At 51.9% G+C, this 20,697-nt stretch overlaps 2 protein-coding genes across 3 annotated transcripts; one reads left to right on the forward strand and one right to left on the reverse strand.

Moving 5' to 3' along the window:
- The first annotated feature begins 859 nt into the window (after positions 1-859).
- On the forward strand, positions 860-11,697 carry KMO (kynurenine 3-monooxygenase). 2 transcript variants are annotated; one of them, XR_009274984.1, is made up of 17 exons: positions 860-967; positions 2,034-2,103; positions 3,834-3,931; positions 5,166-5,255; positions 5,433-5,481; positions 6,068-6,155; positions 6,959-7,124; positions 7,548-7,619; positions 8,306-8,427; positions 8,889-9,036; positions 9,458-9,515; positions 9,615-9,697; positions 9,928-10,029; positions 10,114-10,173; positions 10,329-10,498; positions 10,580-10,686; positions 11,628-11,697. XR_009274984.1 is itself a non-coding variant. In XM_058809149.1 (15 exons), the coding sequence occupies exons 1-15, from the start codon at positions 914-916 to the stop codon at positions 10,494-10,496; spliced, it is 1,428 nt and encodes a 475-aa protein (XP_058665132.1). In that variant the 5' UTR covers positions 860-913; the 3' UTR covers positions 10,497-10,536. The 2 variants fall into 2 exon arrangements, 1 of the variants encoding a protein (XP_058665132.1); XM_058809149.1 differs by lacking the exons at positions 10,580-10,686; positions 11,628-11,697 and having other exon boundaries at positions 10,329-10,536.
- On the reverse strand, positions 11,422-18,670 carry ITGB2 (integrin subunit beta 2). Its single transcript, XM_058809147.1, has 15 exons — positions 18,577-18,670; positions 18,174-18,262; positions 17,687-17,870; positions 17,319-17,489; positions 16,505-16,746; positions 16,033-16,188; positions 15,718-15,813; positions 15,490-15,579; positions 15,172-15,312; positions 14,739-14,923; positions 13,806-14,050; positions 13,364-13,583; positions 13,014-13,231; positions 12,742-12,908; positions 11,422-12,452 (listed from the first exon to the last, which is right to left on the reverse strand). Exons 1-15 carry the CDS (start codon positions 18,659-18,661, stop codon positions 12,390-12,392), a joined length of 2,352 nt encoding a protein of 783 aa, XP_058665130.1. The 5' UTR covers positions 18,662-18,670; the 3' UTR covers positions 11,422-12,389.
- Positions 18,671-20,697: the final 2,027 nt, after the last annotated feature.

Below are 20,697 nucleotides of genomic sequence, written 5' to 3' on the forward strand. Positions count from 1 at the left end.
GTGTTCTTAGAGGGCTTTTTCTACTTTTTCTACCTTAATGATTCTCTGAGCCAAATCTGCTGGGGCCTGGCAGGTTTAGCAATAAATTGTACTTGGTGATACAAACATCTGCAGTTTCACTGTCTGCTGTTTAATTATTGTATTTGGCTCTAATTGGCTCCTCCCTTTGCAATGCTTACTGTGGGCAGCACTGGCTCAGCAGGGCGTTTCCATGTGAAATGATGCCTGCAGAGCATTTCCATGTGAAATGATGCCTGCCTTAGCCTTGTCTAAGTCCTGGAAAGCTTCTGCAGAGCAGGCATGAGCTCTCTCATAAGCATCCCACCCCAAAACCCTGAGCCACACACACACAGCCTCCTTGGATGAGAGATGTACTCAAAGATGGGATGAGGTTCCTGGGCAAGAAGTGTGGCTCTCATCCCACCCCAAAACCCTGAGCCACACACACACAGAGCTTCCTTGGAGGAGGGATGTCCTCAAAGATGGGATGAGGCTCCTGGGAGAGCAGCGTGGCTCAATCCCAGCCTAAGGAGAGGTTTCAGAAGTCGCCCCGCATTGTCCCACCAGTGCTTCTGCAGTTTCATCCCAGTGAAGCACCAGCAAAAGCCTGGCCCATGCAAGCTCTCCTCCTGCTCTGTGTGCATTCCTTGGAGACTGCAGGATTGCTCTGCAATTTCCAAAGCAGCCTGACTGCCTGACTTTGCCATCTCAACACCCCAGGCTGACTCCCTGACAGTCCCTGAGCTGGGAGTTAAACTTTAATGTGAATTGGGGGCAGAAGAGCCCAGGCATGACTCAGCCACCCACATTCCTTCCCTTCCCCTCCCCTCCCCGCTGGCAAGGGCACTGGGGCTGGGGAGAAGCACAGGGATCAGAGACAGAGCAGGAGCTGAGCCCCAGGGGCTGAGCCAGCATGGAGCCCTGGGACCCACGAGGGAAGAGAGTTGCTGTTGTTGGTGGTGGTCTGGTAGGAAATGCCTTTTGGCTGCTGCATGGTTGTTAGCTGGGAGCTGAGGATGTGAAAACACTGCTTGGATGTGGGGGTGAATGCTTTTCTTCAAGTCATTCCTGTGTCAGATGATGGGGTGTTGATGGAGCTCCTGCTGTGGGAGGCTCCTGCTCTTTTCTGGGGTGAAGGGTTTGGGGGTGGCTGGAGCAGTGGTGCCCAGGTACCCTGAACTCCAATCCTTGTTTGGGCTGCCCTGTCCCTTGGCTGATTTTGGCTGTAGCCAAAGCTCCGACGTGAAATGCTTGGCAAGAGCTGAAACCAGTAAATGCCAGGCTGAGAGGAAACACCTTCCTCTACCCACTTTTGTTTGGGGATGGTTTTCATGCACTGCTGCTTGCAGAGAGGTGTGACACCAAAAGCCAGGCTGGATGGGGCTCTGAGTAAGCTGGACTGGTGGAAGGTATCCCTGCCCATGGCAGGGGGATGTGACAAGATGGTCTTTAGCTTCCTTCCCAACCCAAACCATTCTATGAATGATTCTATGACAGCTTGGGGCATTGCAGCATCCACATCTCTCCCTGGACTTTTTGGCCATTAGCTTCTTGGAAAAGAGTGATGACAGAAGAGGCTGTAGTTCTGGCAGCAATTCATAATGGAAATTAAATTTAAAAATTAGTTTAAATTACAAACAGGACACATTTGTAGTGCTCTCCCTCACTGTGTTCCCAAGGGAATGCTGCTGTGCCCTGAATACTGGTGAGGGAGGTAAACACAGTCCAGAGAGGAGCTGGAGCTTGCCTACACCAGGTGAGCCCTGCTGCATTCAGTTGCTGTGTGTAAACAAGCCTGAGCTTGGTATGACTTTAAAAAAAGAGTTTTGATGGGTGTCTTTTGCCTTGGAGACTCTGCAAACACACAGGGCTGGCAGAGGACTGCCCTTCAGTAAAATGTCTTCTGAGTTTCTTGGTTAAAGCACCTCCCTGTTTATGTTGAGCTGCATCCCCTGACCACTTCTTTCCTTTGGTGCATCTCAGCAGTGACCCCTGAGATACTTCATCCACCTCTCCTGATCCCTGTCTTGCAGGTGGGTGCATTAAATGCCTGTTTCTTTGCCAGAAGAGGTTTCCATGTTGACGTTTATGAAGCCAGAGAAGGTAAGGTCAGCCTGATCATTACTGTGGGAGCTCACTGGAACGGTAAGAAAATAATGAAAGCTGAGAGTGGCACTTTGGGGATATTCTTTTTTCTCTCCTCTTTAGCTCTTGTGATGGGGAGGAGCACTTACTTGAAGTTCATCTTGTGTGGAGGGAACCCACTCTTTAGCTGCTGAAATTATGCCCTTTTTATATTCTTGGCTTAAACACTGGTTCAAATCCCCACCTTTGAAGCCTGGTCTCTGCAGAAAGCATTATAGCACAGTGCTGGGTCAGAAGAAGAGATGGAGCCTCCAGATCCATGAGGCACCACAAAAGAGAAATTTGGATTTAGAGCCAAGCCACTGGCTCAAAGGCAGAGAAATTGGTCATCTGTTAGCTGGCAGACAAAAAAGACCTGGGCAGAGGTGGCAAGCCAAGGGGCAGGTGGGAATGATACCATGGAAATAACTCAAGTTTTGCAGTGCAGGGAGGGAGGAGCCGTGCCTGACACTCTGTGGTAACTCTTCCTGCCCTGATAGACATCAGAACAGGTGTTCTGCTGCACAGCTTAACGTTGCCAGAGGTTCCACAGCTTCAAAAAGCCTCTGATGGCTCTCACCTGCCTTCTGGGCTGGATGGATCCCACTGCACTGCTCCAGCTTTTGGCCCTTTGCTTACACTGATACACATGCTGGGACGAGCAGGCTCTGCCCCATGCACTGGCCAGACATCCCAGCAAGTCCAAATGAGGCAAATGGGAGAAGGAACAAGCCAATGCCCAGACATTTCCATCTGATCAGCCATGAACAAAGTTGTGACCATGTCACAGGGGTCTCAGGTTGAAGGAAGAGATGAGGATCTGACTCCATGTTGCAGAAGGCTGATTTATTATTTTATGATATATATTATATTAAAACTATACTAAAAGAATAGAAGAAAGGGTTTCATCAGAAGGCTAGCTAAGAACAGAATAGGAAAGAATGATAACAAAGGTTTGTGGCTCAGACTCTCTGTCCAAGCCAGCTGACTGTGATTGGCCATTAATTAGAAACATTCAACATGGGCCAATCACAGATCCACCTGTTGCATTCCACAGCAGCAGATAATCAATGTTTACATTTTGTTCCTGAGGCCTCCCAGCTTCTCAGGAGGAAAAATCCTAAAGAAAGGATTTTCCATAAAAGATGTCTGTGACAATAGTTGGTATCCTCCTTTCCCTCTGCTGGATTGGAGCTGCTGCTTCTTCCAGGCTAGAGTGGCACAGAGGGTCCAGGCTGGACTCCCCCTACACCTTGTCCAGCTTTGTGTCTCCCTGCAGATATCCCAGTGTCCAGCTTTGTGTCTCCTGCAGATATCCCAGTGTCCAGCTTTGTGTCTCCTGCAGATATCCCAGTGTCCAGCTTTGTGTCTCCCTGCAGATATCCCAGTGTCCAGCTTTGTGTCTCCTGCAGATATCCCAGTGTCCAGCTTTGTGGCAGATATCCCAGTGTCCAGCTTTGTGTCTCCCTGCAGATATCCCAGTGTCCAGCTTTGTGTCTCCCTGCAGATATCCCAGTGTCCAGCTTTGTGTCTCCCTGCAGATATCCCAGTGTCCAGCTTTGTGTCTCCTGCAGGTATCCCAGTGTCCAGCTTTGTGTCTCCTGCAGGTATCCCAGTGTCCAGCTTTGTGTCTCCCTGCAGATATCCCAGTGTCCAGCTTTGTGTCTCCCTGCAGATATCCCAGTGTCCAGCTTTGTGTCTCCCTGCAGATATCCGAGTGTCCAGCTTTGCCCGGGGCAGGAGCATCAACCTGGCCCTGTCCCACCGGGGACGCCAAGCCCTGCGAGCCGTGGGCATGGAGGAGCAGGTACTCTGCCACCTTCTCTTGCTCTCTGTCCCTTCTTGTCCCTCTTCCACTGCAGTCTGGCTCTTGTTTTGCCGAGATAACTAAAAACTCCACAACTTTGTGAAAGTTGTAAGGCTGGTATGTTTATTACAGTGCTGGATGCATGTGGAGATTGCTCTCCTTAAAAGACATGAGTACTGGGAATTTCAGGTCCCTTTTTATCCCCTTCTCAGATACATATGCATACAAGTTCACCATGGGTTCATACATATTCATTTTTACGAATTTCAGTGACATTTGCCGCTAGTTCTTCTTTATCCGAAAGAATTCCTAGGTCAGGTTGACCTGCTCTCACAGCAGTCTCTGTGTCTCTCTGTATCACCCTCTGTCCCTCCTCTCTTATCTCTGTCCTTCATTGAATCAGTTTCTCTGAGCCTAGGCTTTGCAGTCAGGTTACATAGCTCTGTTTTCTAGCCACAGACTCAAAGATGTACATTTCACCTAAATCAAAATGGATTTCCACTCTGGAGAATTTCCACTCCGTCTCACTCTCCCCTGCTTCACAGCACATCTGCAGTAGGATCCTGCCCACCCCTGGAACACCAAGCTCCTTCCAGTGTTTTCCTCCCTTTTGTGCTCCCCTCCCTGCTGGAGCAGAGGGCAAGCAGGGCAGGAGTAGATGGGCTCCCAAAAGAGCTGATGCAACGCAGCAGGATGCAATAAAGGCAGCTGTTTTCCCCACTGGCATGCCCGGATTTGTTTTTTCCCAGAAATCCTTGATCTTTGGGCTGACCCCTGAAATCCATCCGCGCAGCTTTCTGCCCAGCACGCCTGGCTGGGAGCCCAGCACTCTCCTGCAGGGTACTGGCTGCCATTTAACATCCTGCTGCTGGCACTGGTGGGATCTCCTGCTCCCAGATCCCTGCAGAGATCCAGGACACTTTGACAACACACATCCCAGTCCCAGGGTGTCATTTGGCTTTCATCCCCTGCCCTGTCCAGCACTCTGGGGTTTTTCATGCCCCCTCTATCCAAAAACAATTTCCCTCTGATTTTTATGAGCATGAGCTTGTAAGTAATCTCAGTAAGGTGTAGTGAATTCACATGACAGCCCTGGTCAAGATTTCCCTGGTGATTTGGAAATGTGTGAGCAAAGAGCCCCCCCATTCTCCCTGGAGGGGATGTTGCTTTGTAATTTGCACTAAAACCCCACAGTTTTGACCAGAAGTGTGGGTTGTGTTCTCTTCTGTTTCAGATTGTGGCCAAGGGCATTCCCATGAGGGCAAGGAGGATACACACACCTTCAGGGAAAAAATACTCCATCCCTTATGGCAAGAAGGACCAGGTACTGGAGCTGCTCTGCAGAGCACGGGAGGACTTTGTTAGCATTTGTGTCTCTGTGTCATGGACAGTGTGGGGCTCGTGGATGTGGAGAGGCTGGGGAGAATGAGGGAAGGGATGGTTTCCTCTCTGGCCATGCAGAGTGTCCTTCAGCAAAGCTTTCTGCTTGCTTGCCTTGCAGTACATTCTCTCTGTGGACAGAGCAAACTTAAACAAAGAGCTGCTGACAGGTGGGTTGTCACTTCTGTTTGCAAATTCCTATAACACACTTTTTCCTGGGGATTTATGGTGATTAGAAGACTTTGAGCCCCAAGCTGCCTTACCCAGATCTCACAAGGTGCAAACCTGAACGAGCAGAGGAAAACCTGTGCTGGTTCCCAGCTGAGCAGGATAGACCTTCTCAGCCTTGTCATGGATTGGGGCATTTTCCATAACCCCTGATTGTACAGAGACAAATAGAAATTGGAGCTCTAGGGCCAATCAGACCAGACCAAATTTATGCCAATTCCCCACCGACTGCAGGCACCTCATCCCATCCTGAACCTGATGGTGCAAAGCAGTCAATGACTCATGTCACTGTGGGGAAGAAAAAGATCCTTGCAGGATTCCTTGCATTTTTCAAGTAGTTTATACCATAGCTGACCAGTCCCAGTGTGCCCTGCCTGCTGGCCCTCATGCAAATTATTTGCTGTAATGGCAAAAATCCCTATAATTTAGGGATCTCTTGGAAATATTTTTTGCAGTCACTGTGGAGGGGTTTACTGTAATTTTGTCTTTCTCTTTTGACAGACATTTAGTTGTCTTTTCTTTTCACAGCTGCTGAGAAGTACTCCAACACCAAACTGTTCTTTGGACACAAGCTCCTCGGGTGCAATGCAGAGCTGGGGACATTATCCATAAAAAGGTAATCCCTGGGCAAGCGTGGGATCAAGCACTAACTGTGCTCAGTCAGCTTCTGCTTAATCATTCATAAAACCTCAAACAATTGAGCAATCTCAGTTTTGAAACCACTGTGCAGGCAAAGCTTTGGAAAGGAGAGACATCAAGGCAGCATTCCCTCATGGGGAAACTGAGGAAGGTTTAAGCAATTCCCTAAATACCCAGGTTGGCAGCCGGCACACACTTCCTGACCTGTGCAGGGGATAAACCACCAGAATTCATGGCTCTGGGTTCAGGGACAGATTGCTCATCAGGGAGGGTGGATAACTGCTGATGCCCCATCCCTGGGAATGTTCCAGGCCCTGGTGTTGTGTCTCTGCCCATGACAGGGACTGGAACGGGCTGAGCTTTAAGGTCCCTTCAAACCCAAACCGTTCTGAGGTTCCATGACCTTGTTCCACAGCCTTTCACAGAGGTTCTGGTCCTGCCCCCATCCTCCTGGCAGGTGCTGCAGGCTCTGCATCTCAAAAGTTCATTGCTGAGTAGACCTGGCAGAGTTATGCTTTTGATAAACTACAGGATAATTATTCCTCCTAGTGCTGTGCTTCCCAGGCAGTGAGATCCCATCTTCCCCCCATCCTAGAAGACTGTTAATACATTTTAATTAATTTATTTACTTAATACATTTTGCAAAAGGCATATCCTCTGGGCACAGTGGTGCTGAGCTGGCCTGGAGTTACAGGAGGGTTAACCACAGAATCATGGAATGGTTAGGGTGGGAAGGGGCCCTAAGGAGCAGATTGATCCAAGGTACTGTCCTGCTTCCAGGTCTGACCAGCAGACCTTGGAGGTGACCTATGATCTCATCGTGGGGTGTGATGGAGCCTTCTCAACAGTGAGGAAACAGTTCATGAGGCAAACACGCTTCAACTACAGCCACGAGTACATTCCTCACGGCTACATGGAGCTGACCATCCCTCCCAAGGATGGAGATGTGAGTGTGCCTGTCCCACAGGCTGGATATCCCACCCCCTTCTCACTGTGGCTCTGCTGCAGCAGCTTTGGGAGAGTTAATTTCTCACCTGGGGTTCAGGCAGGGGATCAAACCTTTTACTGAGATAAGGCAGGGATCTCTTCCTCTTCCAAAAGTGGGGCCAGTGTTGGTACCTGCATGCAAAAATCCTAGAGAGCCTCTCCTGGAGTGCAAAACATCAGATTGCAAAACATCAGATTATTTTGCCCATATTTATTGCTCTTTCCTCTTTCCCTTGCTCTGTGTCTCCCTGGAGCATCGTTGACCAGATAGAGGCCCTGCAGTTGTTGCATCTTCCCATGGGAGCTGTTGTGGTGGTGTGGAGGGGAGCCAGAGCCTGGGCTGGTCAAGGATACAATTCTTTTTATTCTCTTTCTCTTTCAGTTTGCCATGGAACCCAACTACCTCCACATCTGGCCGAGGAACACCTTCATGATGATTGCGCTGCCCAACATGGTGCTAACCCAGGCCACGCTCTCCTGGGGCACAGCACGGGGCTGGTGGGGATGAACGGCTCTGGTGGCAGGGATTGGGTGGGTCAGGAGTCACAGGATAACCAAAACACAGACTCAATTAGAGTGGAAAACACCTCTGAGATCACAGAGTCCAGCCATGACCCAATACCACCTCGTCAACCAGACCATGGCACTGAGTGCCACATCCAGTCCTTTCTTGAAAACCTGCAGGGACAGTGACTCCACCAGCTCCCTGGGCAGCCCACTCCAATGTCTGATCACCTTTTCTGTGGAGAAATTCTTCCCAATGCCCAGTCTAAACCTCCCCTTGTGCAGTTTAGGACTGTGTCCTCTCATCTTGTCCCTTGTTACCTGGGAGCAGAGCCTGACCCCACCTGGCTACATCCCCCTGTCAGTGTTGTAGAGAGTGGTGATGTCTCCACTGAGCCTCCTTTTCTCCAGGCTAAATACCCCCAGCTCCCTCAGCTGCTCCTCACAGGACTTGTGCTCCAGACCCTTGAGACCCTTCTGCCTGCCCACCATGAGAAAGGGGTGGCCAGACATTCATCCCTTGCTGTGCCAGTGGGTCACTGTGATTGCCAGGTGGCAGGCTGGGCACTGAGCTGCTGCTTCAGGTGTTCTCTCTGCCCTCTGGGCTTCTGACTGACCCTCTTTCCTGGCTGGCAGGACAAGTCCTTCACCTGCACGCTCTTCATGCCCTTTGAGGAGTTTGAGAAGCTCACAACAGGAGAGCAAGTGCTGGGGTTTTTCCAGACCTACTTCCCAGATGCCATTCCCCTCATTGGAGAGTAAGTGCTCCCATCTCCCCTTTCACCCATCAACACAGGTATCTGTTATGGGATGGGCTTTTTCTTGGATGATATCAACAGCATGAGGCAGTTTCCTTTCCTCTTAAAATGAATTATCCCAGAACTTCATAATAACTGACAAACTCTGATATTCTCTGGTATGTCCTTCCCACATTGACCAACATCTGCCACTGCTCACAGTGAGAGGACCAAGATGTCAGTAATCAAGTTATTGATTTAATATTAATTAACTTGTGTGCAGAACTTAAAACCTGCAGACAAAATGTCTGGCCCACAGCTGACTTCCACATTTTTCCCAGCACAAACAGCCTAGTGCCCAGGCTTGGGGATTGCACAGCAGAGCTGACAGTGTCTGTGGCCTGGCCTCCTCAGCTTGGCTGGGGCACAGCTTGCTCTTCTCTCGTGGTCCCACACACCAAAATCTGTTGTTTTACCTGAAGGCAAGAGCTGAAGCACGATTACTTTTTGCTGCCAGCCCAGGCCATGATCTCTGTGAAGTGCTCCTCCTACCACCTCTCCTCGCGGTGCGTACTGATGGGAGATGCTGCTCATGCTGTTGTGCCCTTCTATGGACAGGGCATGAATGCAGTAAGTTCCTGGCTGGTCTGTCCCTCTTGGTGGGGATCCCACTCCTTTCACCCACAAATGCCTGGTTTTAGTGTTTAACTCTGGGGAGTTCATGGGCTGGCCTGTCCCACAGCCTGATGTCCTCTGCACTGGCAGGGGTTGAGCTCCCGTCAGGATGTGCTCCTGGGAAGGACAGGGGACAGGGAGGTGATGCCACCTTCCCACGGAGCAGAGGACGATATGGGAGGGGGGTCCAGGCAGCTGGGAAGGGCAATCCCCTCAATTTCCCTCAAGACCCCTGTCAGAGGGGCCTGGAGTAAAACTCCTGCTCTGAAGCTGTGGTCAGTGGGACCAAACAGCTACACCAGCTAAGCATCCATGAGAGCACTTGTGAATGTATGTGTCCTGTTTATGCCTGTTAACCTCCTAATATTCCTCCCAGGGCTTTGAAGATTGTCTGGTCTTTGATGAATTGATGGACCAGTTCCACAATGACCTTGGTAAGTGACGTGGCTGGGGACATGAGGGAGCAGAGGAACCTGAGGGCAGCTGGGTGCCCTGCAGGGAGCTGCCTGTGAACTGCTTCTTTCTTCCCCCAGCTGCCTGCCTCCCCGAGTTCTCCAGACTGAGGGTGCCAGATGACCACGCAATCTCAGATTTAGCCATGTACAATTATGTAGAGGTAGGTAAGCCCCACACAGACCTGTGGTTCCAGGGCCATGCACACAGCAGAGCTCTCAGGATGCACGCAGCAGGCAGGGCTGGGCTCTCACCCTGCCAGGCTGTACCCTCAGAGCTCCTTGGGAATGTCACTGGGGCTGAGGAGGCCCTGCATGCCCTCCAGGACAGCGGGAGAGCTGGCAAAGCTCTGACAGAAGCTGTTGCACAGGGGTGACTGCTGCTCTGTTGCAGATGCGCGAGCACGTCAATTCCACGTGGTTCATCTTCCGCAAGCGCGTGGACAACCTCCTGCACGCCCTCATGCCCTCCACCATCGTCCCCCTGTACACCATGGTAAGCCAGCCTGTCATTCCCCACCTCTGTGAGCTCCTCCTGCCTGGCTTTGGCATGGTGACATTGTCCTGCACCCCCTCCCAGGTGACCTTCACCAGAATTCGGTACCACGAGGCCCTTCAGCGCTGGAAATGGCAGACAAAGGTTGGTCAGGGCTGGTGCCCACCCTCCCCAGGCCGCCTGCACACCAGCACTGCTCAGCTTTGGTGGTGGGATGTTCTCATGAGTGATGACTTTGCTGGTGCTGCAGGGTAGGGGCCAGCCTGTGACGATGTTGGGGTTTCTCTTTGCACTTGCAGGTAATTAACAGAGGGCTGTTTGTAGTGGGGGCAGCAGGGCTGGGTGGCACCTACCTGCTGATAAAGCATCTGGCACGGAACCTGAACTTCTGCCTGGAAGACGTGTGGGGCTGGCCCCGTTATCTGAAGAATATTGGAAGCCTTCCCTTTGGCACACGAGTGGATTAAATGTATGGGAGCTCCTTGCTGTAATAAAAACGAAGGCACGGACTGTTGGCTCAGCTGGGTGATTTTGTTTCTCTTGGGATGAGGTTTGGCAGCTCCTGCAGCCCCTTGGAAGCAGTTTGGCCTTTCTCCCTTTCCCAGCTGAGAGGAGCCTGGCAGGCACAGTGCCCAGAAAGCATCTACAGGGGCTCAGGTGTGCAACCTTGGCAGCCTGGCCTTCAGGGATGTGGTGTGTAGATGTGGCACTTAGAAATTATGGTTTAGTGTTGGACCTGGCAGTGCTGGGTTAGTGGTTACAAGGTCAATCATCTTAGAGCTTTTCCCAACATTAATGATCTCATGATTCTGTGACCTGACCGGTGTGTCCCAGCCTGCTCTTAGCAAAAACAAGACAACATTTTGAGGGTCCTGAAGCCAAAAATAGCTGCGGACTGGGATAGTACTAGAAGGATTATCAGACACACTTTCTTTCTTCTTACCTTGCCCTAGCCCCTCACAGTCACTGCTTAAGAACAATGAAATGGTCCCAATTGACCCCTGGTCTGATGTGGCACTGCCAATCTCATTTGAGGTGGTCTATGTACAGCTGCCAGCACAAGGGCAGGGACAAACACTGCTCTGCACTATTCAGTGAGTCAGTTTTGGATTGCAATGGGAATACCATTCATGGCACAGATGGCAAATTGTGCAGAAAACAGTTGGCTTCTCTAGCTGGGATCTTTCCCAGGCACTGTATTTATGGAAAACAGTGGCAGCAATGACAAGATGGGACTGCAGTTTCTCCAATGAATGCTTTAGCTGCTGCCCTTGCACCTAATTCTTAGCAGGACAGATGTATTTAATTTATATATTAATCTTTACTAAACTGCTTCAGAGAGCAAACAAAGATGCAACACAATACAACTCTTTGTAAATTAATCCCAAATTTAAAGCAAACAAGGAATTGTACCACCATTTCACAGGAATGACGCACAATGTTGTGTGGTTGGGATAAGTGCTGGAGATGCTCTGGGCACTGCCAGGTGTTTTGCACAGCTGGCTCCTGGTATGTCTGACACGCTGGCAAAGCAGGGAGAAGATCATGCCCTAGGGGGTGGAAGAAGCTATGGTTGACCTCCAACCTTCATTTTCCAGGTGCTCATAGATCACAGATCCAGTGTCATAGATCAAACAGTGGCTCCTTACAGTGCAGAGGACTTCAAGGCATGATGGAGGTAAGCCAAGCATGCAGAAGCCCAGGCAGAACCTTGCCTGAGGTAGATCTGAGTGGTGTCAGGAAGCAGTTGGTGATTTGGGAAAAAGATCCAGTGCATGTTCTCCAGCTGCTCTTCATGGCAAGGCAGAGGTGCTGACCAGCCCTCAGGGCCCATCATATGACTGCAGCCTCTGGAGCAGCTGCTTGGACCCCTTCTGTCCTACTCAGCAGTGAGTTCTCTGGAAAACACTGCACAGTGGTGGAGACCAGTGCAGCAGGGGAAGGCATGGAGCAGATCCTGGAGGCAGATCCTGCTGCAGCAGAAGAGAGATGGCAGTTTTGAAATCCCAGCTCAACATCAAAGCTGGAAGCGCTCTGTGCTCTCAGCTGGCTTTGAGGCTCAGTGTCCCAATAGCAAAGTTAGCATCAGGAGATGGGACAGGAGCCACTGCATGTTCCTGTGGTGTTCCCCTCTACCAGCTCCATCAACACAATCATCAAGCAGTGGGCCAGGAGGCTGGCATGGGTGCAGTCCCTCAGGCAGCATCTGACATGATGGGGGCCTCTTGGAAGAAGGGATGAAACCATGAGGATAAAGAAGAAGGGATGGGAGACTTGGTTTAAGATTTCCTTAGTATGAGCTTTCCTTAGCTTGGCATTTCCTTATTTAACAGTGCATCCCAGTGCTGCCAGGTATTGCCTCATTCAGTAAATCTGGGGTTGACGACAGTGGTGGTGGCACTTTTGAAGAGGGGATTATCAGCCTGGGGGGAGAGAAGAGAGAGGCTTGTGTTGGGCTTTCCAGCAGAGCACTACCCATCCCACCCATCCCAATGCCAACAGCACCGACAGCATTGGAAGAAGGATATTTAGGCTGTAGGATATTTATCCATAGGATATTTAGGCCCCTAAATGGCAAAATCCAGCTGGGCTGAAAAACGAGCAGTGGGGAGGGCTCAGGTCTACATGGAAAGGATGTCCCCTCCTACTGTCTCCTCCCCAGTGGATCTGGGCACCCCAGAACACCCCACTGGCATGGGTGGGCTCTCTTACATCATTCCACTTGGCTTTGGTCTTCTCCTTCTCAAACCGGCGGTATTCCCGGCGGTCAAGCAGCTCCATCAGGAACCGCCAGATGACCAGGACCAGAACGCCAATGAGGAGCACGCCAGCGATGGTGCCGCCCACGATCAGCGGGATGTTGGGAGGCTGTGGGCACTCTGTGGGACAGACAGACAGACAGATGGTGTCACGCTGCAGCCCCTGGTGGGGCAGCCTGCTGGCAGCCTGCCTGTGGCAGGGCAGGAGGAGCGGGGATGGGATACCTCTCTCAGGATCGACGATGATGGTGTATATCTCCTCTCCATCCTCCTGGACCATATGGAAGGACATCCAGCAGTTCTGGGAATCCTTTTCCCTGCATTTCCTATCATTTGTGCTCACGTCTTTTGAGTTTTGAGTAGGCAGATGGATGTTGGCACAGGCCTGGGAGCAGTTCTTCTCAAAGGGGCCGCTGCCGAAGAACTTGCACTCCACGCAGGAGCTGCAAAACAAGCAGCTGCAGCTCACATCTGCAGGGGCAGAGACCCTCTCACCTGGATTTGGGCATTTTGGGCCCTGCCTGTGCATCCCTGGGATACTGGGGATCCCCGCTGCCCCCGTGCCCATCACTCACATGTATCTGCCACAGGGAGAAGGGCAGCCTGGGCACTCCTGGCAGAAGGGGGGCTGGTACCCCCCCGTGCACTGGCAGCGGTTGCAGTGGCAGGTCCCACGGAGGCTGCACACATTTCTGCGGGCGTTGAGGCAGTTCTGCGTGGATTGCTGGCACTGGCAGGCGCTGCCCTCATAGCCAGGCTGGCACTTGCACGCCCCACAGTCGCATTGCCCACGTGCTGCACAGGAAGAGATCTTTCAGATCCTGCAGACAGCCAGGCCACCCACCCTGCGCTCACGACACCAGAGTCCATTTGAGGACCTCAAGGAGGTCCTACAGGCTGGCGTGGTGGGACCCAGCAGCCCCAAACCCTCCCACTGGGGTTATGGCACGAAAAGGCCACATCTCCCTGGGCAGTGAATTCTTGTAAGCAGTGGAGAAGCTGTCCCTGGGGCATCACCTGGGCCGCCGCAGAGGGAGCCGTTGAAGAACTCGCAGTTCATGTTGTCACACTGGCAGAAGGTGCCGTAGATGTACTTGCCAGGCACGTCGCTGGTGTGGCACACGCACTGCCCGCACACGCAGTCCCCCTGCCCCGAGCAGGGCACCGAGCTGTTGTCCCTGCGGCAGCTGCTCTCCAGCTCCTTGCTGCTCTTCCCTTTGGTGTCGCACTCACAGTTCTTCCCTGTGTACCTCGAGTTGCAGCTGCCGCCAGAGGAGGGGAGCAAGCTTGGGTCAGTGGCCTTGAGGCACGCACAGGGCCCAGACCTCTCTTTTGCTACCCCTGTAGCAAATCTGGGACAGCCTCACCAAAAAGCAATGACAGCATGTTGGTGCTAACGCCATGCTGGAGCAGGGAGCAAACCTCAGAAATGCTGCTTTTCCACCAGTCATATTCACAACACCAAATAAATTATTCTTACATTTATAATTTCCAAGCCCTTGCCAAGGAGATGTGAGTATTTCCTGAGGAAACCCAGTCTTTTCCTCTCCTTGTCACTGAGAGGCCATGAAGCAATAATTACACTCAAAGACCTGCGAGAGCTGCGGTCAAGAAATGGGGTTTTGAGAGATTTCTACAGAAATCTGTGTCTGCTCAGTGGGTGGATTGGTGGATGATTTGATACTGGGATGGATGGGTGGATAGTTGGAGAGATTGAAGCCCTTAGGAAAACAGCATAACCTCCACCAAGAGAAGAGTCAGCTCATTGTGCCCCTGCCTCTGTGTACACAGGGGACAGTTCCAAGGGGAATGCACAAATTCACCTCTCTGAACAAAAAAAAATTGTGCAAATCTACAGAGCTCAGCCCTGGTTTGTCCCAACATCCCTCTCCCAGCAATTCCCCAGCTCTGGCAGCATTTGAACTCGTGTTTTGGGTGGACAGCACATACCTGCAGATGCCACATTCGATGCTGCCTTGCCCATTGCAAGCAGCTGGGTCAGGCTTGTCATTGCAGTGGCAGTCACAGTTGCTGGACACGTGGACAGTGAGGGTGTCTGTGAAGCCCAGGGGCCGGATGGCAAAGGAATAGTTTGGAATGCACGCCTTGGCTGTGACCTTCACTTTGAAGGTGACCTAGAAAGGGCAGAGTAGGACAGGGGAGGGCCAGATGTCCAGCTGTCAGAGTGTGGTTTTGGCCCTAGGCTGAGGACATGCACATCCAGAACAACGGAGGATCTCCCACATCCCAGAGCATTTTGGACACTCTTGGCATTAAATTAATATAAACAAAAAGCCTGGAAGAGCAACCAGGGTTCCTGTCACTAAACAGGATGGGCAACAGAAGCTGTGCAAGCTTCTGTTCCTGGTACAGGAGAGCATACCTCTTCATTGATCTTGACATTGTCGCATTTGCCTCTTTCTTCATCCACGGAGTCCTTGTCATTTTTGCATTTGGAGTCATATTTGACATCCAGAGTGTCCAGCAAGGTGGAATGGTCCAAGATGATCCGCGAGGAGAGGTTCTTTGGAAAAATGGTGGAGAAAGTGCCATCAGTCCAAAAGCAGACTGAACCAAGAGGGTATGGGGTTGCAGGTCAGGAAAAAGAGCCAGAGAGCACCACAGGTCAGGATCTCAGCTGCCTGGGGTGGTTCTGGAAATGCAGGTGATGTCATTGGAGAGGTGGAACTCCAGCACATACATTGTAGGCCACTTGGATGAGCTCAATGATGTTGCTGGAGTCCTGGTTCAGCTCTCCCACTGCCGACTTTGGGATCATCTCACTGAGTTTCTGTAGTGGAGAGCAAAGAGGTGAGCACTTCCTACCACATGACTGCAGAGCAGGAGACAGCACCAGGAAACACACACAGCTGTGTCCGTCCTCCTGGGAAGGGGATGGAGGCACCTGGACCATCTGACATATTCTCACCTTGTAAACATCCACCACCCTACTGGTGACAGCAAAAATGGGCTGAATGTTGTTTTCGGCAAGTTTCTGGACCAGCTGGCCAACAGATGGGTAGTCCTGGATGGGGAGAGGGATATCACACTCAGCATAACCTCCCCCACCAGCAGAAGAGGGTGGGGGACCACGCCACACACTTTGGGTGTGGCAGCACAACTTGTGGTGATTGAGGTGATGTTTTGGTCTCTGCAACAGGCTGTTTTACATAACGTTGTCTTTTCTGCCTGGAGGAGGGAGGTGGGGGGTGCTGGATATGCTGAACAGCCCCCAGGTACTTACAAACTCGTTGCTCTTTTTGTACATGTTGTCCTCCAAGTGGCACTTGCCATCGTTGGGGGTCAGGATGCCTGCAAGCTTGCCATCCCCAGCAAAGTGGAATCCGTCATCAGTAGCAAACACCAGCAAGCGGGTCACATTGCGCCAGCCAATCTGGTCCTGCAAGTGGCACACAGAGTGGGCCCTGTCCCTGAGCAAGGCTGGCAGGACAGTGCCAGTGGGCACCCTTTCCACACTCTTGTGTCAGGCACAGCATGGGACAGGGGGCCCAAGGAAGGTGGCTTAAGGGAGATCAGGGTTAGGAGGCTCTGGGGTAAGATGCTCTCTGGAGTGACCTGCCTTGCTGCCGGATCAGAATTCAGGCAGGATGAGCTTCCAGAGCCCACTGGAGAGGGGGAAAGCAGCCCTCTCCAGGGTGTGTGTGGGCAGCAGCCCTCCTGCCTGAGCACAGCTGCTGGCAGAGGGCAGGACTCACCCCGCACACTGCCGCCTGCATCATGGCATCCAGCCCTCCCTCTGGGGCATCCAGGTTCCCTGAGATGAACTGCTTGCCCACTTCACTCTCAAACTGCTGGGCGTTGTCCGTCAGCGACAGGATGTGCTTGAAGGCGAAGGGAGGCTGGCACTTGGTGCTCTTATTGGGGCAGGGGTTCTTCAGCTTCTCGGGGTGCGTGTTCACGAATGGCAGCACTGTCTTGTCCACAAAGGAGCCAAACCCTAGGGCAGCCAGACCAGAGTTTTAGGGACAGGGCACAGGGCAATCTGCTGGCCCCAGTGTACATGCCCATGTCCCTCGCCCTGCAGAGGACAACCTGCTGTCCACTCCCCGCATCCCCCTCCAGCCCTGCAGCTCCTCCCAAACAGATGTGCCAGGCTGAAGAGAGGCTCACCTGTCACAGACATGTTTTACGAAAAATCCTTTCCTTAAAATTTTTTCTCCTGAGAAGCTGAGAAGCCTCGGACAAAAAATGTAACCAATGATTATCTGCTGCTGTGGAATGCAACAGGTGGATCTGTGATTGGGCTCATGTGGTTGCTTCTAATTAATGGCCAATCACATTCCAGCTGTCCAGACTGTCTCGGTCAGTCACAAGCCTTTGTTATAATTCTTTTTCTATTCTTAGCTAGCCTTCTGATGAAACCCTTTCTTCTATTCTTTTGGTATAATTTTGGTACAGTTTTAACACAATATATATCATAAAATAATAAATCAAGCCTTCTGAAACATGGAGTCAACATTCTTGTCTCTTCCCTCACCCTGGGAGCTCTGCGAACCCCACCGCACTCACCAATGCGCCGAGAAGGGGTGGTGCTCTCCAGCGCCCTGAGCAGCTCCCCTCCCAGCTTCTTCACGTTCTCCAGGTCATCCAGCATGGAGTAGGAGAGGTCCATGAGGTAGTAGAGATCAATGGGATACCCCATGGCACGGCGAAACTTCACCTCAAACACAGCAGGCCGGCCTGAGGGACAGGGATGGCTGGATCAGCTCATGTTTTGTGCCAGCTTGTGCCATCACCCACCCCTCCTCTCTCTTGGAAGAAAAGGGGTGGAAATGCAGGCTGCAAAATGCTGCTGTGTCTCAGGTGACTCTGGGGATGAGTGGAAGGGCTGGCAAGCCACAAGAAGAAAGGAGTTGGGAACACCAGGCAGAGCATACCTATCCTCAGGTTCAGGTGCAGCTCCTGCGGAGTCAGCTGTGTTTCACTGCTTAAGGGCTTGTTCTGTGTTTTTCTGATCTCATTGCCTGGAAACTCAATCTCACTGGCTGGGCACCCCCTCTGCTTCAGCTGCTCAATGGTGTCACAGCGGATGGAGTCGGGCTCGCCAGCTTTGGTGAAATTCTGTGTGTGACAACACCAGCAGGAAAACAGAAATCAGAGGAGCAGGGGGTGAACAGGCACCTCACAAGATTTACCTGGCCCCCAAACCAGGTCTCCAGAGCATTGATGGAGAAAAGGAAACCTTTGATGGGTATTGATGGAGAAAGGTCATGGCTGTTGGATCCCTCCTGGCCCCATCCTCCATTCAGGACATGAAACACTCCCACAACGAAGTCAGGCAGAGCCAGGCAGGCAGGGTGACTGTCCTGATGCCTGTTAGCTGACAGCTGAGGGGTGACAACCAGACAGGCTACATGGACCTACCAGCTTCTTGCACCAGGCACAGCCAGGACCAGACTGAATGCAGTCCTTGCACGTCCCCACCTTCATCTTGGGGCACTCCATGGCAAAAGCTGGAAAGGCAAGAAGACAGAGTTGGTGTGGGGGCAGCTGGGGGTGTTCAGACACCAACACCAGGCATCCATGCTGTCCTGAGCCTGCCCTGCCTCTCAAACCAATGCTGGGGGCTCTGGAAGGGCCCTCAGCTGCCTTGCTGTCCTTCAGCTGAGCTGGCTGGTGTTGTTAACTCCAGATCCCAGGAAATGGAAGGACATGGCCTTTGCACACCTCTCAGTGCTGTGTTCCCCCTGCTGTTGGGCAGCATTTTGGATCCCCCCACTCTTTCACTGCCCATGAAAGGTGCTGGGAGGAAGCAGGTCGGGCTCACCTGTTGTCACCAGCAGCAGCACCCAGGTCACTGCTGGCAGCTGAAGGCAGCAGCCACGAGGCATTTTCTGCCGGACAAAAAGCATCCTTGAGACCACCTGGGATGTGCCCCAGGGATGGGGCAGCCACAGTTTCTCTCTGGGCAACCTGTGTTGAGATCACATTCATTAACACTGTCACGTGTCACACATTTCCCCAGCAGAGCAAACCCTGACCGTGCAATGGCCTTGCAACATGGAACATGGGGAAGTCAGAAAAGAGGAATTTGTTAAAAGAAGAAAAAGGAATAAAAAAGTAAAAGGAACAACAGACATTGCACTGTATAGCAATACTAGACACAGTGTCTGGAAACCAGGTCATCAGTTTCAAAATAGCTCTGATAGCTGCCCTGAGTAAGACAAGAACCACTCCTTGGCTCCTGCCATCACCCCTTCCTGTCAGCTCACCAAATAAACAGATCAGAGAGATGTGGAAATGAGAACACAAGAGAAACCGTCAGAACACACTGAGGCAGGTTGTACATGAGGGCTGCTCAGATCCCCTTCTGAGGCATCAGGGTGTGCTGCCTTAGCTCATCAGCCTCTCCAGGACACCACCCCAGCTGAGGATGACACTGGTCAGCCTTGAAAGGATGTCTGGTCTCCTCCCAAGGGCAGAGACAAAGTCTAGGTAGGTCAGAGGGTGATGTTTGCACAGTGAGGTTTGGTGCCCAGCTGTGCTATAGATTTTGAGATCTGGCAGGACCCTAAGGGTGGTGGCTATCACTGATTACGGCTGGGGCCATCTGGAAGCCCACCCTGCCCTGGATCCAGTCCCTGGCAGAGCTCCACAGCCAACAAGAGGCACTGCTGAGGTCACCCAGCCAAACCCTGAGGGTGACGTGGCCTGGGAGTTCACTGTGCCACATCTGCACAAGACCATCCTGTGGTGGGTGGCCAGAGCCCTTCTGGACAAAGAGCTCTACAAGTTGCTCTCCACCACCACAGTCCCCCATGGTAAGATTTTAAGGGCATAATTTATTGTCACGGCTGCAATGTCCCTGTCTGTGTGTCATGCATGGTCTGTGCTTAGCTGGCCCAACACACTCCTGTCACCTCCAGATCCTGCCTGCAGAGTTTGAGCTTGCAGGAAAGAAAAGTGGGCCCTGCCTTTGTTTCCTGTAGAACTCAGTGACTGACACCCCAAATGTGCCTAATTAGGCTCCGATTCTGCTACAAACCAGAAGTTCCCTCACATGCTGTGAGGAGCAAACCCATGGACTCAATGAGCTCCTGCTTTTCCACCTGCCCAGTGTTTCCAAGCATTCAATTCCTGCTGCCATGCCAAAGGGTGCAGTGGTGATGGGATAGAGCTCTGTGAGCTCCTCATTCTTGCTGGAGGTTAGAGTTTCCTGCTTACAGGCTCATCTTGTAAAATAGAGCAACCCTAAAACTGGGTTAAAAAAAGCTCCCAAGCTCCAGAAATACTCTCAACACACCCCCAGTGCTAGCTGCTATAAAGTGTTGTGAAGTAGGGTTCATGTTGTAAGCTTCATTTGGATGCCTTTTTCACCCCCACAGTGGCTTCTTGCTTTTGTCACAAGAGTGCGAAACACATCCTTACACTTGGAGAGGGCAACAACAGGAAGTTCAACAGTTCTTCTCTTCTGCCATGGAGAGAAATGACTCTGTGGTGTGTGGGCAGGCGAGCACAGGGCTTTGAAAGAGAACAAATGGGGCTTCTGCCTTTGTCTGCCTTCTTACAGCCTTCAGAGGAGGGTAAAGCAGGTTTTCAGCCTGACTCTACACGAGCAGGGTGCTGACATGGGCCTCAGCAGCATTTCCTCCAACCCTCTTGATGATCCCTTCAGCTCATCCCAGACTCGCAGTCGCCACCAGCCCCTCGTCTCCTGTATGTGCTCTGCCTGTGAAGTTCCTTTTTTCTCCTTCTTTCCCACAAATTCAGGCAAGCAGAGGGGTGCACACAGCCCAGCCTCCAGCCCTGGTGTGAAGGAGCAGAACTGCAGAATTTCACAACCACTTTCATCCCGTGTTGGGGAGTGGGGCACCAAGATGGAGCAACCCAGCTAAGGGCAGGACACATTGCCACCAGGCTCTGCTTCCTGGCCACGGCTGCATGGTGG

Source organism: Ammospiza caudacuta, chromosome 8 (genome assembly GCF_027887145.1).
Source record: "Ammospiza caudacuta isolate bAmmCau1 chromosome 8, bAmmCau1.pri, whole genome shotgun sequence".
NCBI classification, from domain to species: domain Eukaryota; kingdom Metazoa; phylum Chordata; class Aves; order Passeriformes; family Passerellidae; genus Ammospiza; species Ammospiza caudacuta.